Source organism: Labrus mixtus, chromosome 9, assembly GCF_963584025.1.
Source record: "Labrus mixtus chromosome 9, fLabMix1.1, whole genome shotgun sequence".
In the NCBI taxonomy this organism is placed as follows: domain Eukaryota; kingdom Metazoa; phylum Chordata; class Actinopteri; order Labriformes; family Labridae; genus Labrus; species Labrus mixtus.
The window spans coordinates 19,363,912-19,381,394 of NC_083620.1; the positions used below are offsets into that span (position 1 = coordinate 19,363,912).

Genomic DNA, 17,483 nt, shown 5'->3' on the forward strand with positions numbered 1-17,483 from the left:
AAATACCTTTCCACTCAATTTAGTTATTACCCTAGAGTGTTTTTAAGGCAGCAACAAGATAGTGTTGATGACAGATAAATAATGTATAATAAATAATACAAATTCATCGTAATGGTCTTTTTTGGTCTTCTCTGAATGTCATTTTCATTTTTTTTTTGTCAATCATTTTTGTAAATTGCTCTCCTTTTAAATCAGCTGACTAATATTTTCAGTCGTGATGTGTAAATTGGGATTACTAAAAGGTTTGTAACTTCCTACATTGTAAAAAAAGAAAAAAAGAAAAAATGTCTTTCAGTCTAAACAAAGAGCATTAAGGAACCATATGCATTCTATGTACATGATGTGAGTTGATGACGCTTCTTTTGACTTAAAGTCAGAGCTTTAGATATTGTGAATTATTCCTCCCAAAATAAGCACGACGACTAGTGTTATTGGATTGTGAAAGTGAGCTGTGGATAGCAAACGGCAAGTTCAAAACATCAAAGTGAGACGTTCAGCGGGAGAAATGCTGATTAGTTTTGGCGGATATAATAGTTAACAACGTATGCTATATTTTTTTTTGTGTGATGTGGGGGAAACATTTATTTAATGTGCGTCAGCCGAAATGTTCAGCGCTACAATATAATTACATTACCTTTAGAGCAGGAGGGAGACAAAAAAAAAAAAAAAACAAGCTGCTGACGGTTTGAAAAGGTTGAAATAAATGATTTTTTTGTGTTGTAGTAATGAGGGGGAAAGAAGAAGAATGAGAAAGACAGTCCTCCAGTACTGTCCGTGTTAACAATGCTGCAAATCCTTTAAAGTTCAGTCAGCACATACACATTGTTTTGATCACCTGCCTCACCTGATGTGACATCAGCTTGAGGTGACACGCGAAGCTCCAATCAGCACCTGTCACCCCCGACCACTATAACCAACACTGAATGTAGATAAGTTCAAAAACGCAGCAGCTGGTGGGTGTGCAGGGACAAAAAAAAAAATCAGCACCACTGTCCTCTTTATTGTGTGTCCAACGTGAGCCAATTAATTTGACCTAGTTTTACATGAGAGAGTCTTTTAGGTAACACGGTCTCTTCTTTCTTTCTGCCTCCAATCAGTGTGTGTTCTCTCTACTGGGGTCGTCCATTTGTGCATGGCATATAACATTGACTGTGGTCAATTAGGCCCACTCGCCAAACACCCACACTGAGGTATGCATCAGCTAACAAATGCAAGCGTTCGCCAAACTGGTGACAAATCACCAGTCTGAGTCACAGTAGATAAACTCGGCTCAATAAAGTGACTCAGGGGACGTTCAGCATCAGGTTGTTTTTACAGCAGCTGATTGTGTTACTGACAAGAAAAGAGTGACGGCTGATGTGTTTGCTTTTACAGCTCGTTATCCTGTAGGCGGAGAGAAAGCGACACCATTTCTCTAGCATGTAGTCTGCTTTTGTTAAACTGACAAACTTGATTCCTTTTAAACAGAAACACTAAATACACATTTTTTTACTATTTACCTTTTTAACCTTGTCTTGTGACTTCATTATAATTGCTTGATTTGCCATTCAACTATCATTTCATTGTAGAAAACATTTATTTGTTGAACTAGGCATAAGTCTACAAATAATTATGCTCGCACAACTGCTACACGTCTGATCTATACCCAGTTATATCTGCTTTAACAATGTTTGTGTGTTGGTGAGATTCAGATCTATTCCTAAATTTAATTTGTTATTCTTTGGCCCGTACGTCATGAAATCTATCTAGTACATGCAGTATAACTGGCCCGGATGCACAATTAAAAGACTCCAGACTGCTCGAGTCAGTTAATAGACTGCCTTAAATTTAAAACAGTAACACTTCACTTATTGTTTTCCTGTTATACTAGTAATTCTTATGGGAATTAACTCACCGTCAAACCCCTGCAAACGAATAAAACCGAAGTGCAAGATGAGGAATGATCATTTCTCTCTTTGTACTGTGTGAAGGAATAACTGCTTGTGTCCTCATCACCATAGAATTTAAAAAACAAGGAAGAAAGCACAGCAGACCTAAGCCTTCTAAGACATAAGTTTTCTCTCTCCATAAAGAAAAGATGTCCACATTGTTTGGGGGGGGGGGGTAAGCCTCTTTGCAGTCACTGTCCCCTTCTGAATAGAACTCCATCTCGCTGGAAAGTGACGAGCCAAACACAGCAGCCACAGAGCTTCTTTCCATCATGCCAAAGTGAGGGTGTTTCCATTCATTGCTTTTCCACAATGCCAGAGGATCATCAGCCGCTGGAATAAAACGTGCTTTCTCCCACGACTTTCAACCTTTCTTCAATGGTTTTGGTATACCACTTAACATTACACAAGTAACATGTACACAAAATAAATACTAAAAACAACAAATAATAATAATAAAACAAGCAGTTAGACTGTTACTGTGTATGACAAGCTGTATACTTTCAATAATAGTATTTGTTACCCACCATCAGGGACTTCAACTTTACAAATAAAGAAAATAAATCTTTCTGTAAGTCACATATACGGTGATATACAGAAACATGTCCTTTGTCTCAGAGAGCTTTGATAATGTTGAACGTGTAACACACACTGTTAGCTGATGTGTGTGTGTGTATGTGCACTGGCTGCAGCTGTCGTGCATTTACAATTCTACAATTCACTTTGCAGACTCTTCTATCCAAAGCGACGTACATCAGAGAGTAAGTACAGCAAGGATCTAGAAAAAATAAACAATTTAAGTAAGTGCAAACAATCAGCTTTGAGGTGCTAGGTCAGTTTTTGATGTGAACACAGCGCTTTGTAACGAAGCTTGTTTGTGTAAGTTTGCAGATACAGACCACAGCAGGCTGTTACGTTACTGACGATACATTTCTGATTGTTGTCACTAGAGGTGGCAAAAAAAATCTATTCATGTACAAATCGAGATTCTTCTCTTCTAAGATTTAAAATGGATTCATAACTTCCAAAAATATTTTTTTTTTCTTGGGGCTGATCAGTCACTCCCTGTTACCTGCTAAGGCTTGCTCTTTAACTCAATAACATGCCAAATAGAGCAACAAGAAATTCAACCAGTCTCACAGATCCTGAAGTATTAATTCATAAATAGTCTTTGAATCCATGGATCAATGAATCCAAAATTGTTTTGAATGGAAAATTGATTCTGAATTGAATTGTGACCCCAAGAATCGAAATCGATTCGAATCGTGTGACACCCAAAGATCCCCAGCCCTAATTGTCACCATTAACCACCAGCTGATACCTGCAAGATTCAATACAGACACAGTGAGCTGAATCTTTGCGTTTTAAACAAAGTAACCTTACACAATGAAATATCAACACTTCACAACACGTTTCTGTTTGAAAGAATGCAAAAAACTACAGTATGTGAAAAGACTGACTTCACCTCCTATTTATACAGTGAATGATCAGCAGATCACCTGCAGCTCTAACTGTGGGGGGTGATCCGAATGGAGCGTCAAATTGCATCCGGAGCTGCACTTGGAACTCACATAGAGACGCAGGAGGATTTTAATCCATTTTTTTTTCTACAGCAGTAGTTAGGGCGCGTGTTGTTAGGGCAGCTGTCTTAACTATAAAGCGCTTTTGGAAACACTGCTCTTCCTGAAAAGCTCATCCAGGACTTCCTTCTTTTGCAGAGGAGGTGCCTCCTTCTCTGCTCTTCTGATTTTTCCTTTTTTATAAGGAATTAACTGTCTTACAATTGTTGAACCTCTTCAGTGTCTAAAATATCAGGGGTGAGATCAGTGTCAGGGACTTTCCCTGCCATCTAAACATGAACAGTAAAAGGGGAGTTCTATCTTTGTATTTACAACATGTCATAGCTTGTGAGATGATAGCTGAAGAATAAGGATAGGGCAAAATATTGATATGACAATATATCGTCATCCTGAATCATGTGATAGAATAATCAAATCGCCTGTGACAAATATCAGTATTTAAATTTAAAAAACATGGCGCTGGAAAAAGTTTTCCCTGCCAATTTGACTCACTGCATCATTACTTCATGACTCCTCATGGTGGCGCTTGTAACATGAGTGAGGGTAATACGAACAGAAGTTAATTGGCCAAAGAAGAAGTTGACAGCAGGCTAAAAGTACAACAATAACAATAAGAAGAAGACAGGATAATATCAGAGAGCGGTGATGTTTAATATTCTTCCATTAAATAAATATCATGTTGTTACATTATATAATGATGATTCCTGCAGAATCCCTGTTGATAATACCATGTTGTGTGTGACATATCATGCCCTACGGTTTCGTTGCATACCGTGCTGTATTGTATCGTAGCATAGCGTAGCGTACTGCCTGTAGATTATCATGCTTGGTCTTCAGTGGGCTATGTGCCGTGGTGGAATAGTAAAGGCTTTATATGCGATTTTTTGATCCAGCAGATGTCGCCCTTGAGCACCAGCATGAAACCAAAACAACTCGCGCTGCATTGTTGTGTTGGCATGCTAATGCTAGCGATCTTTATTATGCTCGTATCTTCACACTGCATGTAAATCTACCCGAAATGAGCGTGATCTAGAAACACAGTTAAGCAGTGAGTACAGTATGTTATTCTTCTTTTCTCTAGTCCCTCAATTAAACAACTTTTATACGCGAGGGGATGAGCCGGCCGGCCGTCCCGGCGATGTAAACAAACTGAAGATGGTACTCGGAAAACTCAGAGAGCATCACAGACAGTGGGACTCGGGTGTTACACCCATTGTAGACAGTCATTACTCAGAGTTATTTTCAGAGGATATACTTGATTTATATTATATTTAAGTGTGAAAAATCATATATAAAGCCTTTAAAAAAAAAAAAAAGTCTTTTTTTTTATTTCAAGCATTTGTTCAAGTCGGGGGAGCCAGTTTATATTCAAACTGTAATGATGAGTTTAAATTCAGGGTCAGAGGGAATTGACTAAATTCAAATTGTTGGCGTGCCATTCATTGGTTTAAAGTCAGTTCATGACCATACAGACAGTCCCAATCTTGGGTGTCTCCCCTTAATGCTATTTGCTTCGCTAGCTTCCACTCTGCTGCTCCTCCACCTGCGCCAGATTTTTGCCAGTGCGACTCTTCTAGAGAATATGCAGAGGCTTGTGTGTATCTCCCACTCTGCATTTGTGTGACGAGCACAAAGAGTCATGGAACATTCAGTTGGCCTGGAGGTCAACTTGTCCGTGTTGGGGCCAAAAGAGGATACCTTGGATAAGTCTTCTTGATCTCAATCTTGATCTCATTCTTTCACAAAAACCTTGCACTTCTCCTGAAAGGGGATGGGTGCATGGGGGATTTTGCCGCCTGAGTCGAGCAATTTAATCATATTTTTAAACCCTTTGTTTTCCAAGGCAGGAGTGTGTCCTCATGTCTGCAGTGGAAAACATCCCAGTAGATTTTGGTAATAGCTTTAGCCCTGTCGAATTCTGTGTGAATGGCCAGTAAGATGGTGTCATTGAGCCATCTTATACCCTCTACAGTCATCGCTGACACACCAGGGTGATGTACTACCAGTTTGTTGTCATGCTCCATGTACTGCCTTTGTCACATGGCTTTCTCTTGGCACGATACAGTACCAAAACACTGTCACAGTTTTGTCCCTCACCCTACTTCCATTACCATTATATCTTACAGGAACATTAAGGTCAGCTTTGCCTCAAAAGCATCCCTGATAGATTGTGATGAACATGCCGCTTCATGTGAACCAACAGTGACTTATTATGCACGATCAACCAATTTTGTCACATTCGAATGAAGCAGAACATGCACTGGTATTCTCTCTTTTCAACGCAACTGTGGATTGATATAAGGGGAATTATAACTCAAAATGTGCCGCGGTTGTTTCTCTGTATTTTATTCTATCATGGTTACATTTTTTAATAATCAGCCAAACCGTGGGAGGTGATTTGTACCAATCGGATCACAGATCAGCTACGTCCCTCTACATCACTGAGAGAACGCGATCCCTTGTTCACATTAGATGATCCAAGACCTTTGGGGGGAAAAACATGACAGTCCTGTTACATACTGTTAGCAATGTTTAGTCAATTTTCAGCGGCATCAAATGGACCATTTTTACAAAGACTGAGCAAACTGTCCACGTACAACCACCAGAAGGGACTGAAAACAGACCAAACTAGTGGAGCTTGAGATAAGGTTGTAATCTGTCAAATTTACACAATCCCTACCAAAACTACAGTAATTAACGCTCTCTTAAACATGCTGTTTGTCATTTAGAAATGAAAACTTAACAGCAGCTTCATTCGCAGTTTAACTCTTCAACTGCCGCATTTCTGTCAGATCCCTCAGTGACTGAGACTCGCTTTGTCACTCTTTGATGAAGCTGAAAGCTGCCAAAGGGAAGCATGGCCCGAATAGTTGATTTTCATTTAGCACCCTGGAAATGCTTTTTTTGTGTCAATGCTCCACTCTGACCGACTGACTTCTTGTTTAGTTAATCAGCGAAACATGATCAGAATTACCCTAAGCGCTGAGTTATTCTGTGGAAAGGGATATAGCTGGCTCACAAACATAAGCTTACACCAGAGCCAAGAGGTCCCCCATCTCATTACAAACCAGCTGTCACTGAGCACAATCATCTTAAAATATGACAATATATTAATAGTCCTGCCAAAATGAAAGGCATTTTTACAAGAGGGCTGGATGTTAACCTAACTGTGCATCGAGACTGCAGGGAGCAAAGTCACCTTTTCATCATCCTCAGGCCAGTTTGAGCTATCTGATGAACAGCAGTAATGCGTCACAGCACGGACCCACTGGATGATACAGATACAACATGATTTGCTGCTGTCAGTGGTTATAGAACTCTGGAAAATGTTCAGCATCTGTCCCAGATCATAAATAATGAAGGGTCCTGAATGGAGCTAAGTATTCAGCTAAAAGTAGCCAATTAGCTATATGGCCCTTCTCATTTGAAGCCAATGAGCTGCTCTGTTTCATCAATAGCAGTTTGCAGTTCTGTGCAGCAGCTTCTCGATTCACTAATTGTAAAGTTTCTGACAGGAAGGATTGGGGTTCTTTTCTTTGGGAAGCTTAGCGGCAGAAATGTGAGAAGAAATCCATCATACAAATTAAGAGATCTGTTCGATCAGAAGAAAAGAAAGCGACTGAAGCTCCTCGCCGGTGAGCCGCAAACCGAATTCATTCATTTGTTTCATCCCATTAGCAGCCACACCAAATCAAAGGAGAGCTCATGTAATGTCACGCCACATTGGTTTCAATGCAGAAGCCTCCTGAAAAAAAAAGCTGAATTTTTTTAAGCCATATGTCCTTTCACATTGTTAAAGGACAAACATGCATACTTTCTCAGTCAGTTTAGCGTTCAAAAAGTAATCTGGAGATGGATCCAAAGTCACATTTTTGTCTTTTCCACTGCTGCTCCACAGCCAACCCGAGTTTGAACCAAACAAAACCTGACATAAAAGACACAAGCTGTAACAATCTTTAAATTTCCACACTGGAGGAAAGCCAACATCTGGTAAGAACTGATGCTGCAGCAAAGTTGACAGGAACAAGAGTGGCCAAGTCAGAAGAGCCTAAAGGGCTTCTTTGAGTAGAGTCTGAATGATGCAGAATATGCGCGGATATAAAGAGCCAAATTAATACGATTTAACGCGTCTTGTCAAGATTCATGGGTTTGTTTGTGATTCTGTGGAGTAACAGCACCCAGCTGGAAAACTGCTCTGAGTTTTGGCTGCAAATGAAATGTTTGCAGTTCAGAGTGACGATTAAAAGACAAACAGGAAAACAAAAATCTCTTTATATCCGAATATTGTTCACTAAAAGCCATGCAAGATGTTCAAAAAGTAATGTTAATTTGTGGGCATTATTGAAGTGTGATTCTGCCCAATGTTGTCAGATTACCACTTCATGCATGCAAGAGCCATTAAAAAGCCCAAATTGGGTCCAGGCCATTATGTTCATCATGTTAAGTGACCCACATCCATAGTGTGGGATTTCCAGACAGACATGTTTTTCTTTCAGGTAGCCTTTATGTTATTTTTAACCACACAAGGGACAATAACTATCAAAAGAAAGAGGGGGGAAAAGGCAACATTTGACTTCCTTAAAATTCATTTCAAAGCAGTCAACCATGCAACTGCATTATGCCCTCTTAAGACTAGGAGTACTCTGCTGTGTGCCTAAAAGGGGACCTCTGGTTTGAGTAAAAGAAAAAAAAAGAAAGAAACAGGCAGCAGCAGCCACAGCAATAAAAATTACATTTTTTATGATTTGTCGGTGTGCTTGTCCCTGCTTTGAATTCAAAATGTCAGTAGAGGGAAAACAAAAAGAGTGAGGGACTCTTGCTCGAAGAGTGACACAATTGACAAGCTAATTGCAGCTGCATGATATCCACTAAACTGAATCTGAGCGGAGCATCTTAAGACTTTAGCTCAGAGGTAGCCCCATCAGAGGTCACACAGCTTCAGCGCACACAGTAGCCGACTTTAGTTCTTGCATTTTTGGAACTTGAATGCCTTTACGCATCACATTTAGAACTCGCAATAGCTTCCCCTGTGTGGAATAGCCCAAGTCAGATAACAGAGAAAATTTGCTTTTTTTTTTTTCTTGAAATTTTTTTCAATTTGCTCAAATTTGACGTTTGAATATAGAAAAGCTGCTTTAAGAGTCTAGGCACCGCCTTGCCTTTCACGAGGAACCACATTTCTCCTCATAAACGTTAAGTTATTACTTTTTCTAACGCTGGACAAACTGCGACTGAACTCGTGTTTGATCCACTTACGGCAGCACGCGACTTAATGCCCTTTTCGTGCATTCATTGGCTTACCTTGAGAGATCCATATTAACATCAGCACGGCTCGAAGTCTTGTCTTCATCTCCATTGCGCAACATCCACCGGCAGACAGGTGCTTCTCTGAAGTTGTCACCAAACACTCTCTCCGCTCCTCGGCTGCTTCTTGATACTCTTCAGGTAGCACTTAACAGACACGAGCGAGGTAACGTCTATGTAGAAAGCCCCCTCTCCTCTTCCCATCCCGGCTGCAAACAGCGGCTGACATCCCAGGGAGAACCACCGGCTCCGCGCGCCTTCACTTTACAAACTACTTCAAGCCGAAAAAGAAAGACAAACAAACAAACAAAATCAGGTTTTCTGACTGTGTTGAATCCAACCTGCTTCACTTGAGCCGCTGGAGTGTGTGTGGCTGCTCCTCCTGCAGCTCACACAGTAGGAGTACATGAACCATGGGAGCATATTCACCTGCCTGAGCTGCTCAGTGACGCCCCCTGGCAACAAAGCCCCAACTGCAACTCGCCAATAAACACTTCTGACTCTTACCAGGCGGATTGGGCCCATCAGTCAACATAATGTCTTTATTGGTCTCTTTCAAATATCATAGCATATTGCATTTTGTGTGTGACATTTTATGACTCAGATTATTTCTTTCTATGATATTTGGAAATAATTCAGGCTGACCTACAATCTATTCAAATATTCAACAAACCATGTTAAATAGTCATGGTTAAATATGTTTTTTCAACAAACACTAAATGCCTGAATGAAATGCAGCCGAATGGACAAAAACATGTTGACAATTTTGATTGACTATTTCTTATCCGACAGAGCTAAAGTTCACCAATGCTGAGATGTATTTCAATATAACCTGGTTTTTGCATGCTATGTCCTATTTGCTCTTTGGTGAAGTAGCTGTGTGTGCAACACCTAGGCCTAAGCTAGCTTGTGCTTTACACAGAGACTACCGTTTGCTGTATTTGTATACTGCCACCTCTGTGTATGTGCTCTACTTCTATGTTATTACTGAAACTAAATAAAATTGTGTAAGATAGATAGTGTTATATTATTGGTGTTTTTAAAACTCGCCTTAAAACTCGCCTTAAAACATATTTTTACTCAATTGCTTTTAACCTGTAACCTGTTTTTTTTTTGTTTGTTTTTTTATTGTTGTTATTCTTGTCTGTTACTTTTTAATGCTTTGTTTCTGCAATGTTCAGCACTTTGGATTAATCAATGTTGTGTTTAAAGTGCAATATAAATAAAGTTTATTTGATTTGATTTGATATTACGAATACAATTATCCAATAAGTTACGTTGAAGTGTTTCCTCCCTGAACAAACTGTTTATAGAGCTACCGTTAGGTCTAAAAGCCACACTATAGTTTTACTGTAAGATTAGCTTGAAGTATCTTTGTGCCATCTCTGCCGAGGATCCCCTGGTTTCACTCTTTATAAAAGCTCATGCATTGGGAACACATTATTTGGTTGAAACCACAGACTGTACATATGGGTTGAAACTAACTCTTGTATGATGATGACTGTGTCATGTTTAGTCTTATATAACAGTAATCTGGATGGCCATGAGGCATTTCATGAGCGCTGATATAGAGTACCAACAGCACTGAGACTTTTCACAACATGTACGGCCGTTGACTAATCAAATAAAAATGTCACAAGAGCAACTGTAAACAGACTCACAGAAAAGTAGTGAAAGTGCAGGAAAATGTTTGTGTTGCTAGGTAACATTTCAGCTTCAGTCAAGTTATTGTGCAGACAGAGAAAAATAAATGATTACAAAATAATGTTAATAATATTCTACTGCAGACTATTTCTGTTTATTACCTCATGTACTGCATGTAGAAGTGTTGTGTACAGGCGATGTCACACTTGAGGTCGTCATATTGAACTGAATATTAACACAGCTGTGATTATGTTTTGCACTGGGCCTACAGCCTAGCCGTTATGTCCAAATCACAGCTGTGCTGATGGTTATTTAAGTACATTTTTAAACTTATTGTTTACCAAATAAAGTAACAACAACGGGGGGACTTTTTCCTGCTTAGGAGAACATGCAATGAATTGGGTGTACTAAAATTCCTGCCTTTAGTCTCCATTGATTGTGACTTCAGTTAAGGAAAATATGACTTCTATTTTGTCTGTGAACATTGAAATAATAAAGTTAACTCAGGACAACACTCAAATACACTTAGTACTGAATAAATGTAACGTCAACTCAATCCTCATGCATTACCAGAAATATTACAAGGTCTTATTCAGGGGAGACTCCAGCATCACAGGTAACAGTCTCACAGGACCGCACTGTGCAGCCACTTATACAAGGGAACAAGAGCTTCTGTGGGATTTTACATTGTAATGTTAGTCTGGCTCACAATAAATGGGTCGCCAGGTAAAATATTAATGCAGGTGGGTCGATGTGCGGTATTTTTAATGGATCATAATGGATTTATTACGTCATATTAAGCTCAAGGTGTTTTCTTAAAGCAGTTCCTGCACCTCTGCGTGCATTGAAGTTCACATTTAAACACGCATGAAACCCTCATTCAGACACATTAAAACAGACATGCAGGTGTTGTTAAAATACCTGCTTCAATGGAGGTACTGTCTGGCAGGCAGTTATACTTCTGACTTATTGATGTTGCCATAATGGAACCTGCTGTCTACTGTCTTCCTCTATTGATTTTATTTTCTTTGTATTTTTTTCTCTTTTCCATCTCTCACTATAATAAGTATTTTAACCTCTAAAGAACTTACTTGTACCTTAAATGTGCAAAAATAGACCTACATGCAGGGTCCAACTGTGGACAAAGGTAATGGTTCATGGATCACCCATGAAATGACTGTCATTATTATTTAGGGAATAAAAGTATTAGAAACATTATTCCTACATTACATAAACACGTCTTTTTTTTCTCTAAAACTGTTTCAGAGAGGTGTCAACTTGACTATGGTTATTTTGGAGGCTGGGCAGAGCTGCTGTTTCTTGTGTTAATCTTAAAATGATCCGAAACACCTCTTCTAGCATGGCACCAAAACTATACTAATTTTCTGGGAAAATAGGAGATGTTTATACATATGTAGTAGAAAACAAATAATCCTATCAGGTACTTTCTATATGAATGCTTAATATAGTGGCCTAAAGAAAGTTCAGTGAGTAAACTTTAACAATTAAAACACATGATAGTTTTGAGTTATTTGTAGAGTTTTGAAGTCTGTGTCTTGAAAAACTCCTTAAAGCTATTTTTACTTTATTAATATATATTTTACCGGCAGTACAGTAAGCACAAAAATAAATTGGCACAAGGCGTGATAAACTTTTCAACACCACATTAGAAATAGTGTTTTCATGCAAATGTGTGTACAAGGATGGTAAAATCACAACCAAGAAGTGTTATCCCAGTCCTGTGCTAGTCTGGCTGTAGGCCCCCTGTCTGAACCCTGCTGCCTTTAATTTCACATCATCTTATTCCTTATATATTTGTGCAGGGGAGTGCGTGTAAACGTAGGAGACTTCTACATTAGAAATAAGATCGTCACCGCTGCGTGTGAATAATTGATTCCTTAAGTGTGAAAGAAGCACCGTTATGAACCTGCACAGCTTGCATGTTCAGGCGTCTGCAGCCCTGTTCCTTTTCAATGAGTTGCATTTTCAGCTCGTCAGGTACATTTCAGAAATTAATTCAGCAAAAAAAAAAGAAAAACGCTGCTGACTGCTCCACCAACACCTGTGCTTAAATGATCACAATGAAGTATCAAAAGCAAATCTTTGTTGGACAAATGTGCCTGTGTTGGATTTCTTCAGTATCTCTCTGATTTGTGACACTTTCAGCTGCTATCTTTAGGTAAAATACTCCCCGCTGAACTTTTGAATGCGTCTATTGTTGAAGTTGGCTGAGATGCTGTTAGCTCAGCCTTGACATCTGCTTCTGGATATCCTGGACTCTTTGTGTTCTTCTGCTGTATAATAACAGTGAAAATTATGACTAACTTGTTTTCCTACAAAGTGCAAAGAGTTTGGATTTGTTGGTTCTTTTGTGCCATCTAGTGGTAAACACCTGTAGCACAGTATGCAATCTCTGCGCCTTTATTCATCATCTCCACTTGTTTTTTTTCCCTTAGCAGTGAAAATGTGCTGCAGGTAACACACTGTGAACAGGTCAGCAGTCCCTCTCAGCGCTAATACAGATTGACAGACAATCATTCACGCTCATGCTTGTACCTGTTGGCAGCTTTAGTCTTTACTCCTAACCTGGACAGAGGAGGGAAACACCCAGAGGAAACAACGTGAGAGCACAGTGAGAACATGCAATGTCCTCTTATAAAAGGCCACGGTGAGAATCAAACATGTGTCTCTATGATAGACCGGCTTTGACCACTGGGGCAGCAAACTTCCAGAAGCTGCTTTCTGTAAAATGAATTATGTTGTTTATCGTCTTGGCAACAAACCACAATGCACATTTTAATAAGTACCATGAAAATGATTACAGGCGAATGATTTGGGTGAAGATAGAATTACTGATATTATTATATTAGATGTTTTTAAAGTCTACATTCTAATTTTTACTAATATACTGCATGTTTGAATCAACTTTTTCTGACTTGACTTAATTTTTTTGACATTAGTTTCATTAGGGAATACTTATTATGTAAGTGTATGTGTTAGTAATATATTCATTACTTATAATTTGTCAGGGTGCTCTGGTAAGTCTGTAAAGACTCTTCAACTAGTCCAGAACGCTGCAGCTCGTGTACTGACTAGAACTAGGAAAAGGGACCACATTACTCCTGTGTTGGCTTCTCTGCACTGGCTCCCTATACAGTCTAAAATAGAATTCAAGATCCTTCTTCTCACTTACAAAGCTCTAAATGGCCAGGCACCATCTTATCTTAAGGAGCTACTAGTGCCGTACTGTCCCTCGAGAACATTACGGTCCCAGAATGCAGGCCTACTAGTGGTACCTACAGTCTCTAAGTGTACTATGGGAGGTAAAGCCTTCAGTTATCGGGCTCCTCTCCTCTGGAACCTTCCAGCCGGGGTCCGGGAGGCAGACACAGTCTGTATTTTTAAGAATAGACTTCCCTTTTTGATAAATCTTATAGTTAGGGCTGGTGCTGGTGTAGACCAGCTCTTAGTTATGCTGCTATAGGCTTAGACTACCGGGGGAACTGGCACCCTGAGCTCCTCTCTCTCTCTCTCTCTGCATATACAGTGCATCATATTACTGCATGTATCTATCTATAAATCTCAGTCACTAACCACCTACTTTCCTGGGAGCTCTTGAGCTCTCTTAGGCTCCTCAAGATCGTTGGTTGACGGCCTGCCAGAACAAACCAAAGCCTACAGGCATTTCTTCAACCTACACTTCATTGCAGAATGATGGTGCTGAGGATTGAATTGCTGATACTCTATACATCACATGTGATGGTCTCATTTCAAACTGTTATCACAAGCTGACTGGATCCCTTATCTTCATTCATGAAAGGTTATTTATAGAACCATAAGCTCTGTTTGTGCTTCTGATTAACATTCGAGAAGCACAATTTTCACAAATACTGTTTGTGAGTAAGATACGACAGAACTTCCAGGAGTTTCATTTTTTTTTCTTAAAGCAGGGATTATGTTAAAACTTAGAATCAACTTCATACCCAAGTCCTTTGCTTAAGTGTCGCGTTCTTCGGACATTGTCCATTTTGATAATGAAAAGAATAACTTTGATTCTGTAGTCGTGCTAGCTACTCCTTTGATGCTTTAATTTGGAAAAGTGATGTTTTTGCTGAATGCTAAATTCAATTTGCAAACAAGAAACACATGTTAAAGTTCATCATGTGTTTCATGTTTATTATCTTATTAAGTAGACACGTTAGAAATCTAACATTTGTTGCGTAGCACTTGTCACAATGTACAGCTGCAGCTGAAGAACAGTAAATGCCTTTGATATCGCAGGGAAGATAGAATGAAAAACCTCGATTGAAATGAACAGATCACCGTATTTGTTTCATCTCATGTACAGTAGAGGCTGAACATGAATGTTTATACAAACATTTCATGACAAAATCAACAAATGGTAATTGACAAATTTCAATCCAGAAAAATATTTGCTGCTCAAATATTTAACGGAAGCAGGATGATTTTTTTTTTTTGTCACGAGACAAATACAGTATCTAGCCTACATGATTTCCATTTGATACAGTAAGAGTGCAGCTACAGTCACTGTAGGTTTAATACTGACTTCTCAACTATGAGTACAGTTAGCTTCAAGTACACTGCAGGAAGAATCAGGTTACGAGGATTTTCAGTTTGTGATACTGATTTGTAGTTAGAAATGTGTCTTTTGAGCTGATTCAGTTGGAATAATAATGAGTTAAAAAGTCTAGTTAATCATTGTATTGTAGAACATCATGGTACAGCATGACAGCAGAACATGGTAACACAGAGGTTGACATTTGGTTGACATTCAAATCCACCTACACTGGATCTCAGCACTGTTGGACTGTGATTATTTCAGTGACCTCTGCAGCGAATCATGTTAAATGGTAAAAAAAAACAACCAAAAAAACAGTAGCCAGGACCTGACAAATAAAAACCTCACAGACAGAAAAGTAACAGTGACGCTATCAGCCATTAGAAGACTTTAACTAAAATGATTTGCATTTTGAAAAGGCCAAATAAATAAAGGCATAAACAGCTCCCATACTCTATGAAATAAAATAATATTAAACTTGAACCTGCATAGCCTATCTTTTTTATTTAATTATTTTAAATGATTCCTCTCTCTGCTACAAAGCTTTCTTTTCTCACCCAAAACGTGCTGGAAATGTTGATGCTTGTAGTTGACAGTATGGCTTGAAGAATCCTCTCTGTGAAATTGGAGCCATTACTTTGCTGTGGACATCGACTGCTTCCTTCCAACATTTCCATTAAAAATTTAGAAGTCACACTGACACGCTCATATTGTGCAGCTGTGGAGAACGCTGCAGAGCGCCGTGACAGTCAGGCCGCTGAATAATCTCTGAGGCTGTTTGTGTGTGAGGCTGGATGTCTGCCACGTTTTTGGTGATATGAGCCCTCCGTGTAATGGACCTTCTGTCATTTATCACTCTCTGCCGCCAATACAGGGATCAGATTTGTGCTAACTTAAGGAAAAACAAAGATGACCTTGTCTGAGCTTGAGACATAAGATCTTTTTTTTCTGCTCAAGCTGAAATGTTGTTGTGATGTGTTTCAAGATTCAATCTGACAAATTAGTGTCATCCAGCTGCTTCCCAATCGATCAATTACGAAAAAGTCAATGAATTTTAAAAATAATGGAAACGGGGCTATATTTCAGCTTAATACAACATATCAAATACACTAGCAAACATGAGACGACTGCTAACTTTTCATTCAGCCCTTTTTCAGCTAAAAACATTATTTGACAATGTAACACACTTCAATCTGAAAGGCAAACACTCCCAGCTAAAAGTACCTTAACCTAAACAGCGGGGTTAGCAAGGCAGTCAGCTAACTAGGCCACGCTAACAAGTGAGCTCACTAAGCAAGATGATATAAAAGCATGAAATCCAAGATATCATTGCAGTTAGCCAATGCTGAGTTAGCAAGTCAGCCTAGCCAACTACGTAGGCTTTTCTGACAGGAAAGCCAAAATATAGGAAAAGTGTTAATTTCTCATACAACAATTGGCTGTCAGCCTGCTGACTAGGCTAAATTGACAAATAAGCTCTATAGCTTATTGGTGAGACACTCAAGAATTCCTAGCAGACTTTAAGCTAGGAACTTAAGCTACTGACTTGGATGCTGTTGAGAATGAGTTATCAAATTTGATATACCTTGAACTATGGCTAGATTTTCAACGTCAAATGTTTACTGAGCTATCTGTATTTGATAAAACATTTTTTGCATTTACAAGATTCACACTATGGAACACAGAAGTATAGACTAACTTTTTTTATTTACCACACTGAGGGTAAAAACAGAGGGAAATGGCGCCAAATAAAGTGATTGTGGAGCACAGAGACCATTTGTCCTTCTGCCGTGATATGGCTCGACAAGATCATCTTCACAGGCTGAAAACAGTGGTGATACTGTTTAAATCCTAATTGCCAATTTGCATCATGCTAGCATTGCATCTGTTTTATGACAGCTGCTGTGGCTCTTCACAAAAGAGAGCCAGAACCATAACAAAACCCTTTTCTGGGGATTTTATTTTCCCACATCTGAACCCAGGTCGTTCAGTGAGAACAAAATGTTTTCTCCTGCAGGATTAGGATTTACAGACAACAAAACGAGCATGAAAAGATGTGCAAAAATACAACAAACCACAGCTGAACCTCGCCAGCTGTCATTGTATATCTTAGATAAGACTGTGGCTCCATGTTTTTTTAATAACAGCAGCCTAGAGAGGAGGCTCTGACTCGCCATCTCATGATGAGTTTCATTCAAAAGAAGGTGACATCATGCTGAGACAGATAATGAACAAAATCTGCATTAGAAAATGACATTTCCTGTTTGTGTTGATATAATCCTTGATAATATGATACAATGATGACAACACATGTGTCCCCAGTAACAGAACCACAGAGCAGAGTGGAGCTTCAGCTGAGTTCTCCCATAAAGTGCGTTTTAAAATATGTTTTTTTTTAAAGATTATCATAACTGATAGACACAAAACAAATTGGGAATTTTGAGCAAA

General features: G+C 39.1%; 1 protein-coding gene across 1 annotated transcript in view; it reads right to left on the reverse strand.

The window, feature by feature from the left end:
• esamb (endothelial cell adhesion molecule b) overlaps nucleotides 1–9,206 on the reverse strand; it is a 46,648-nt gene extending 37,442 nt beyond the window's left edge. Inside the window, exon 1 of the mRNA XM_061046720.1 lies at nucleotides 8,810–9,206. Coding sequence (XP_060902703.1) covers nucleotides 8,810–8,864 — 55 coding nt within the window. The 5' untranslated portion in view covers nucleotides 8,865–9,206. The remainder of the gene's footprint in view (nucleotides 1–8,809) is intronic.
• Nucleotides 9,207–17,483: the final 8,277 nt, after the last annotated feature.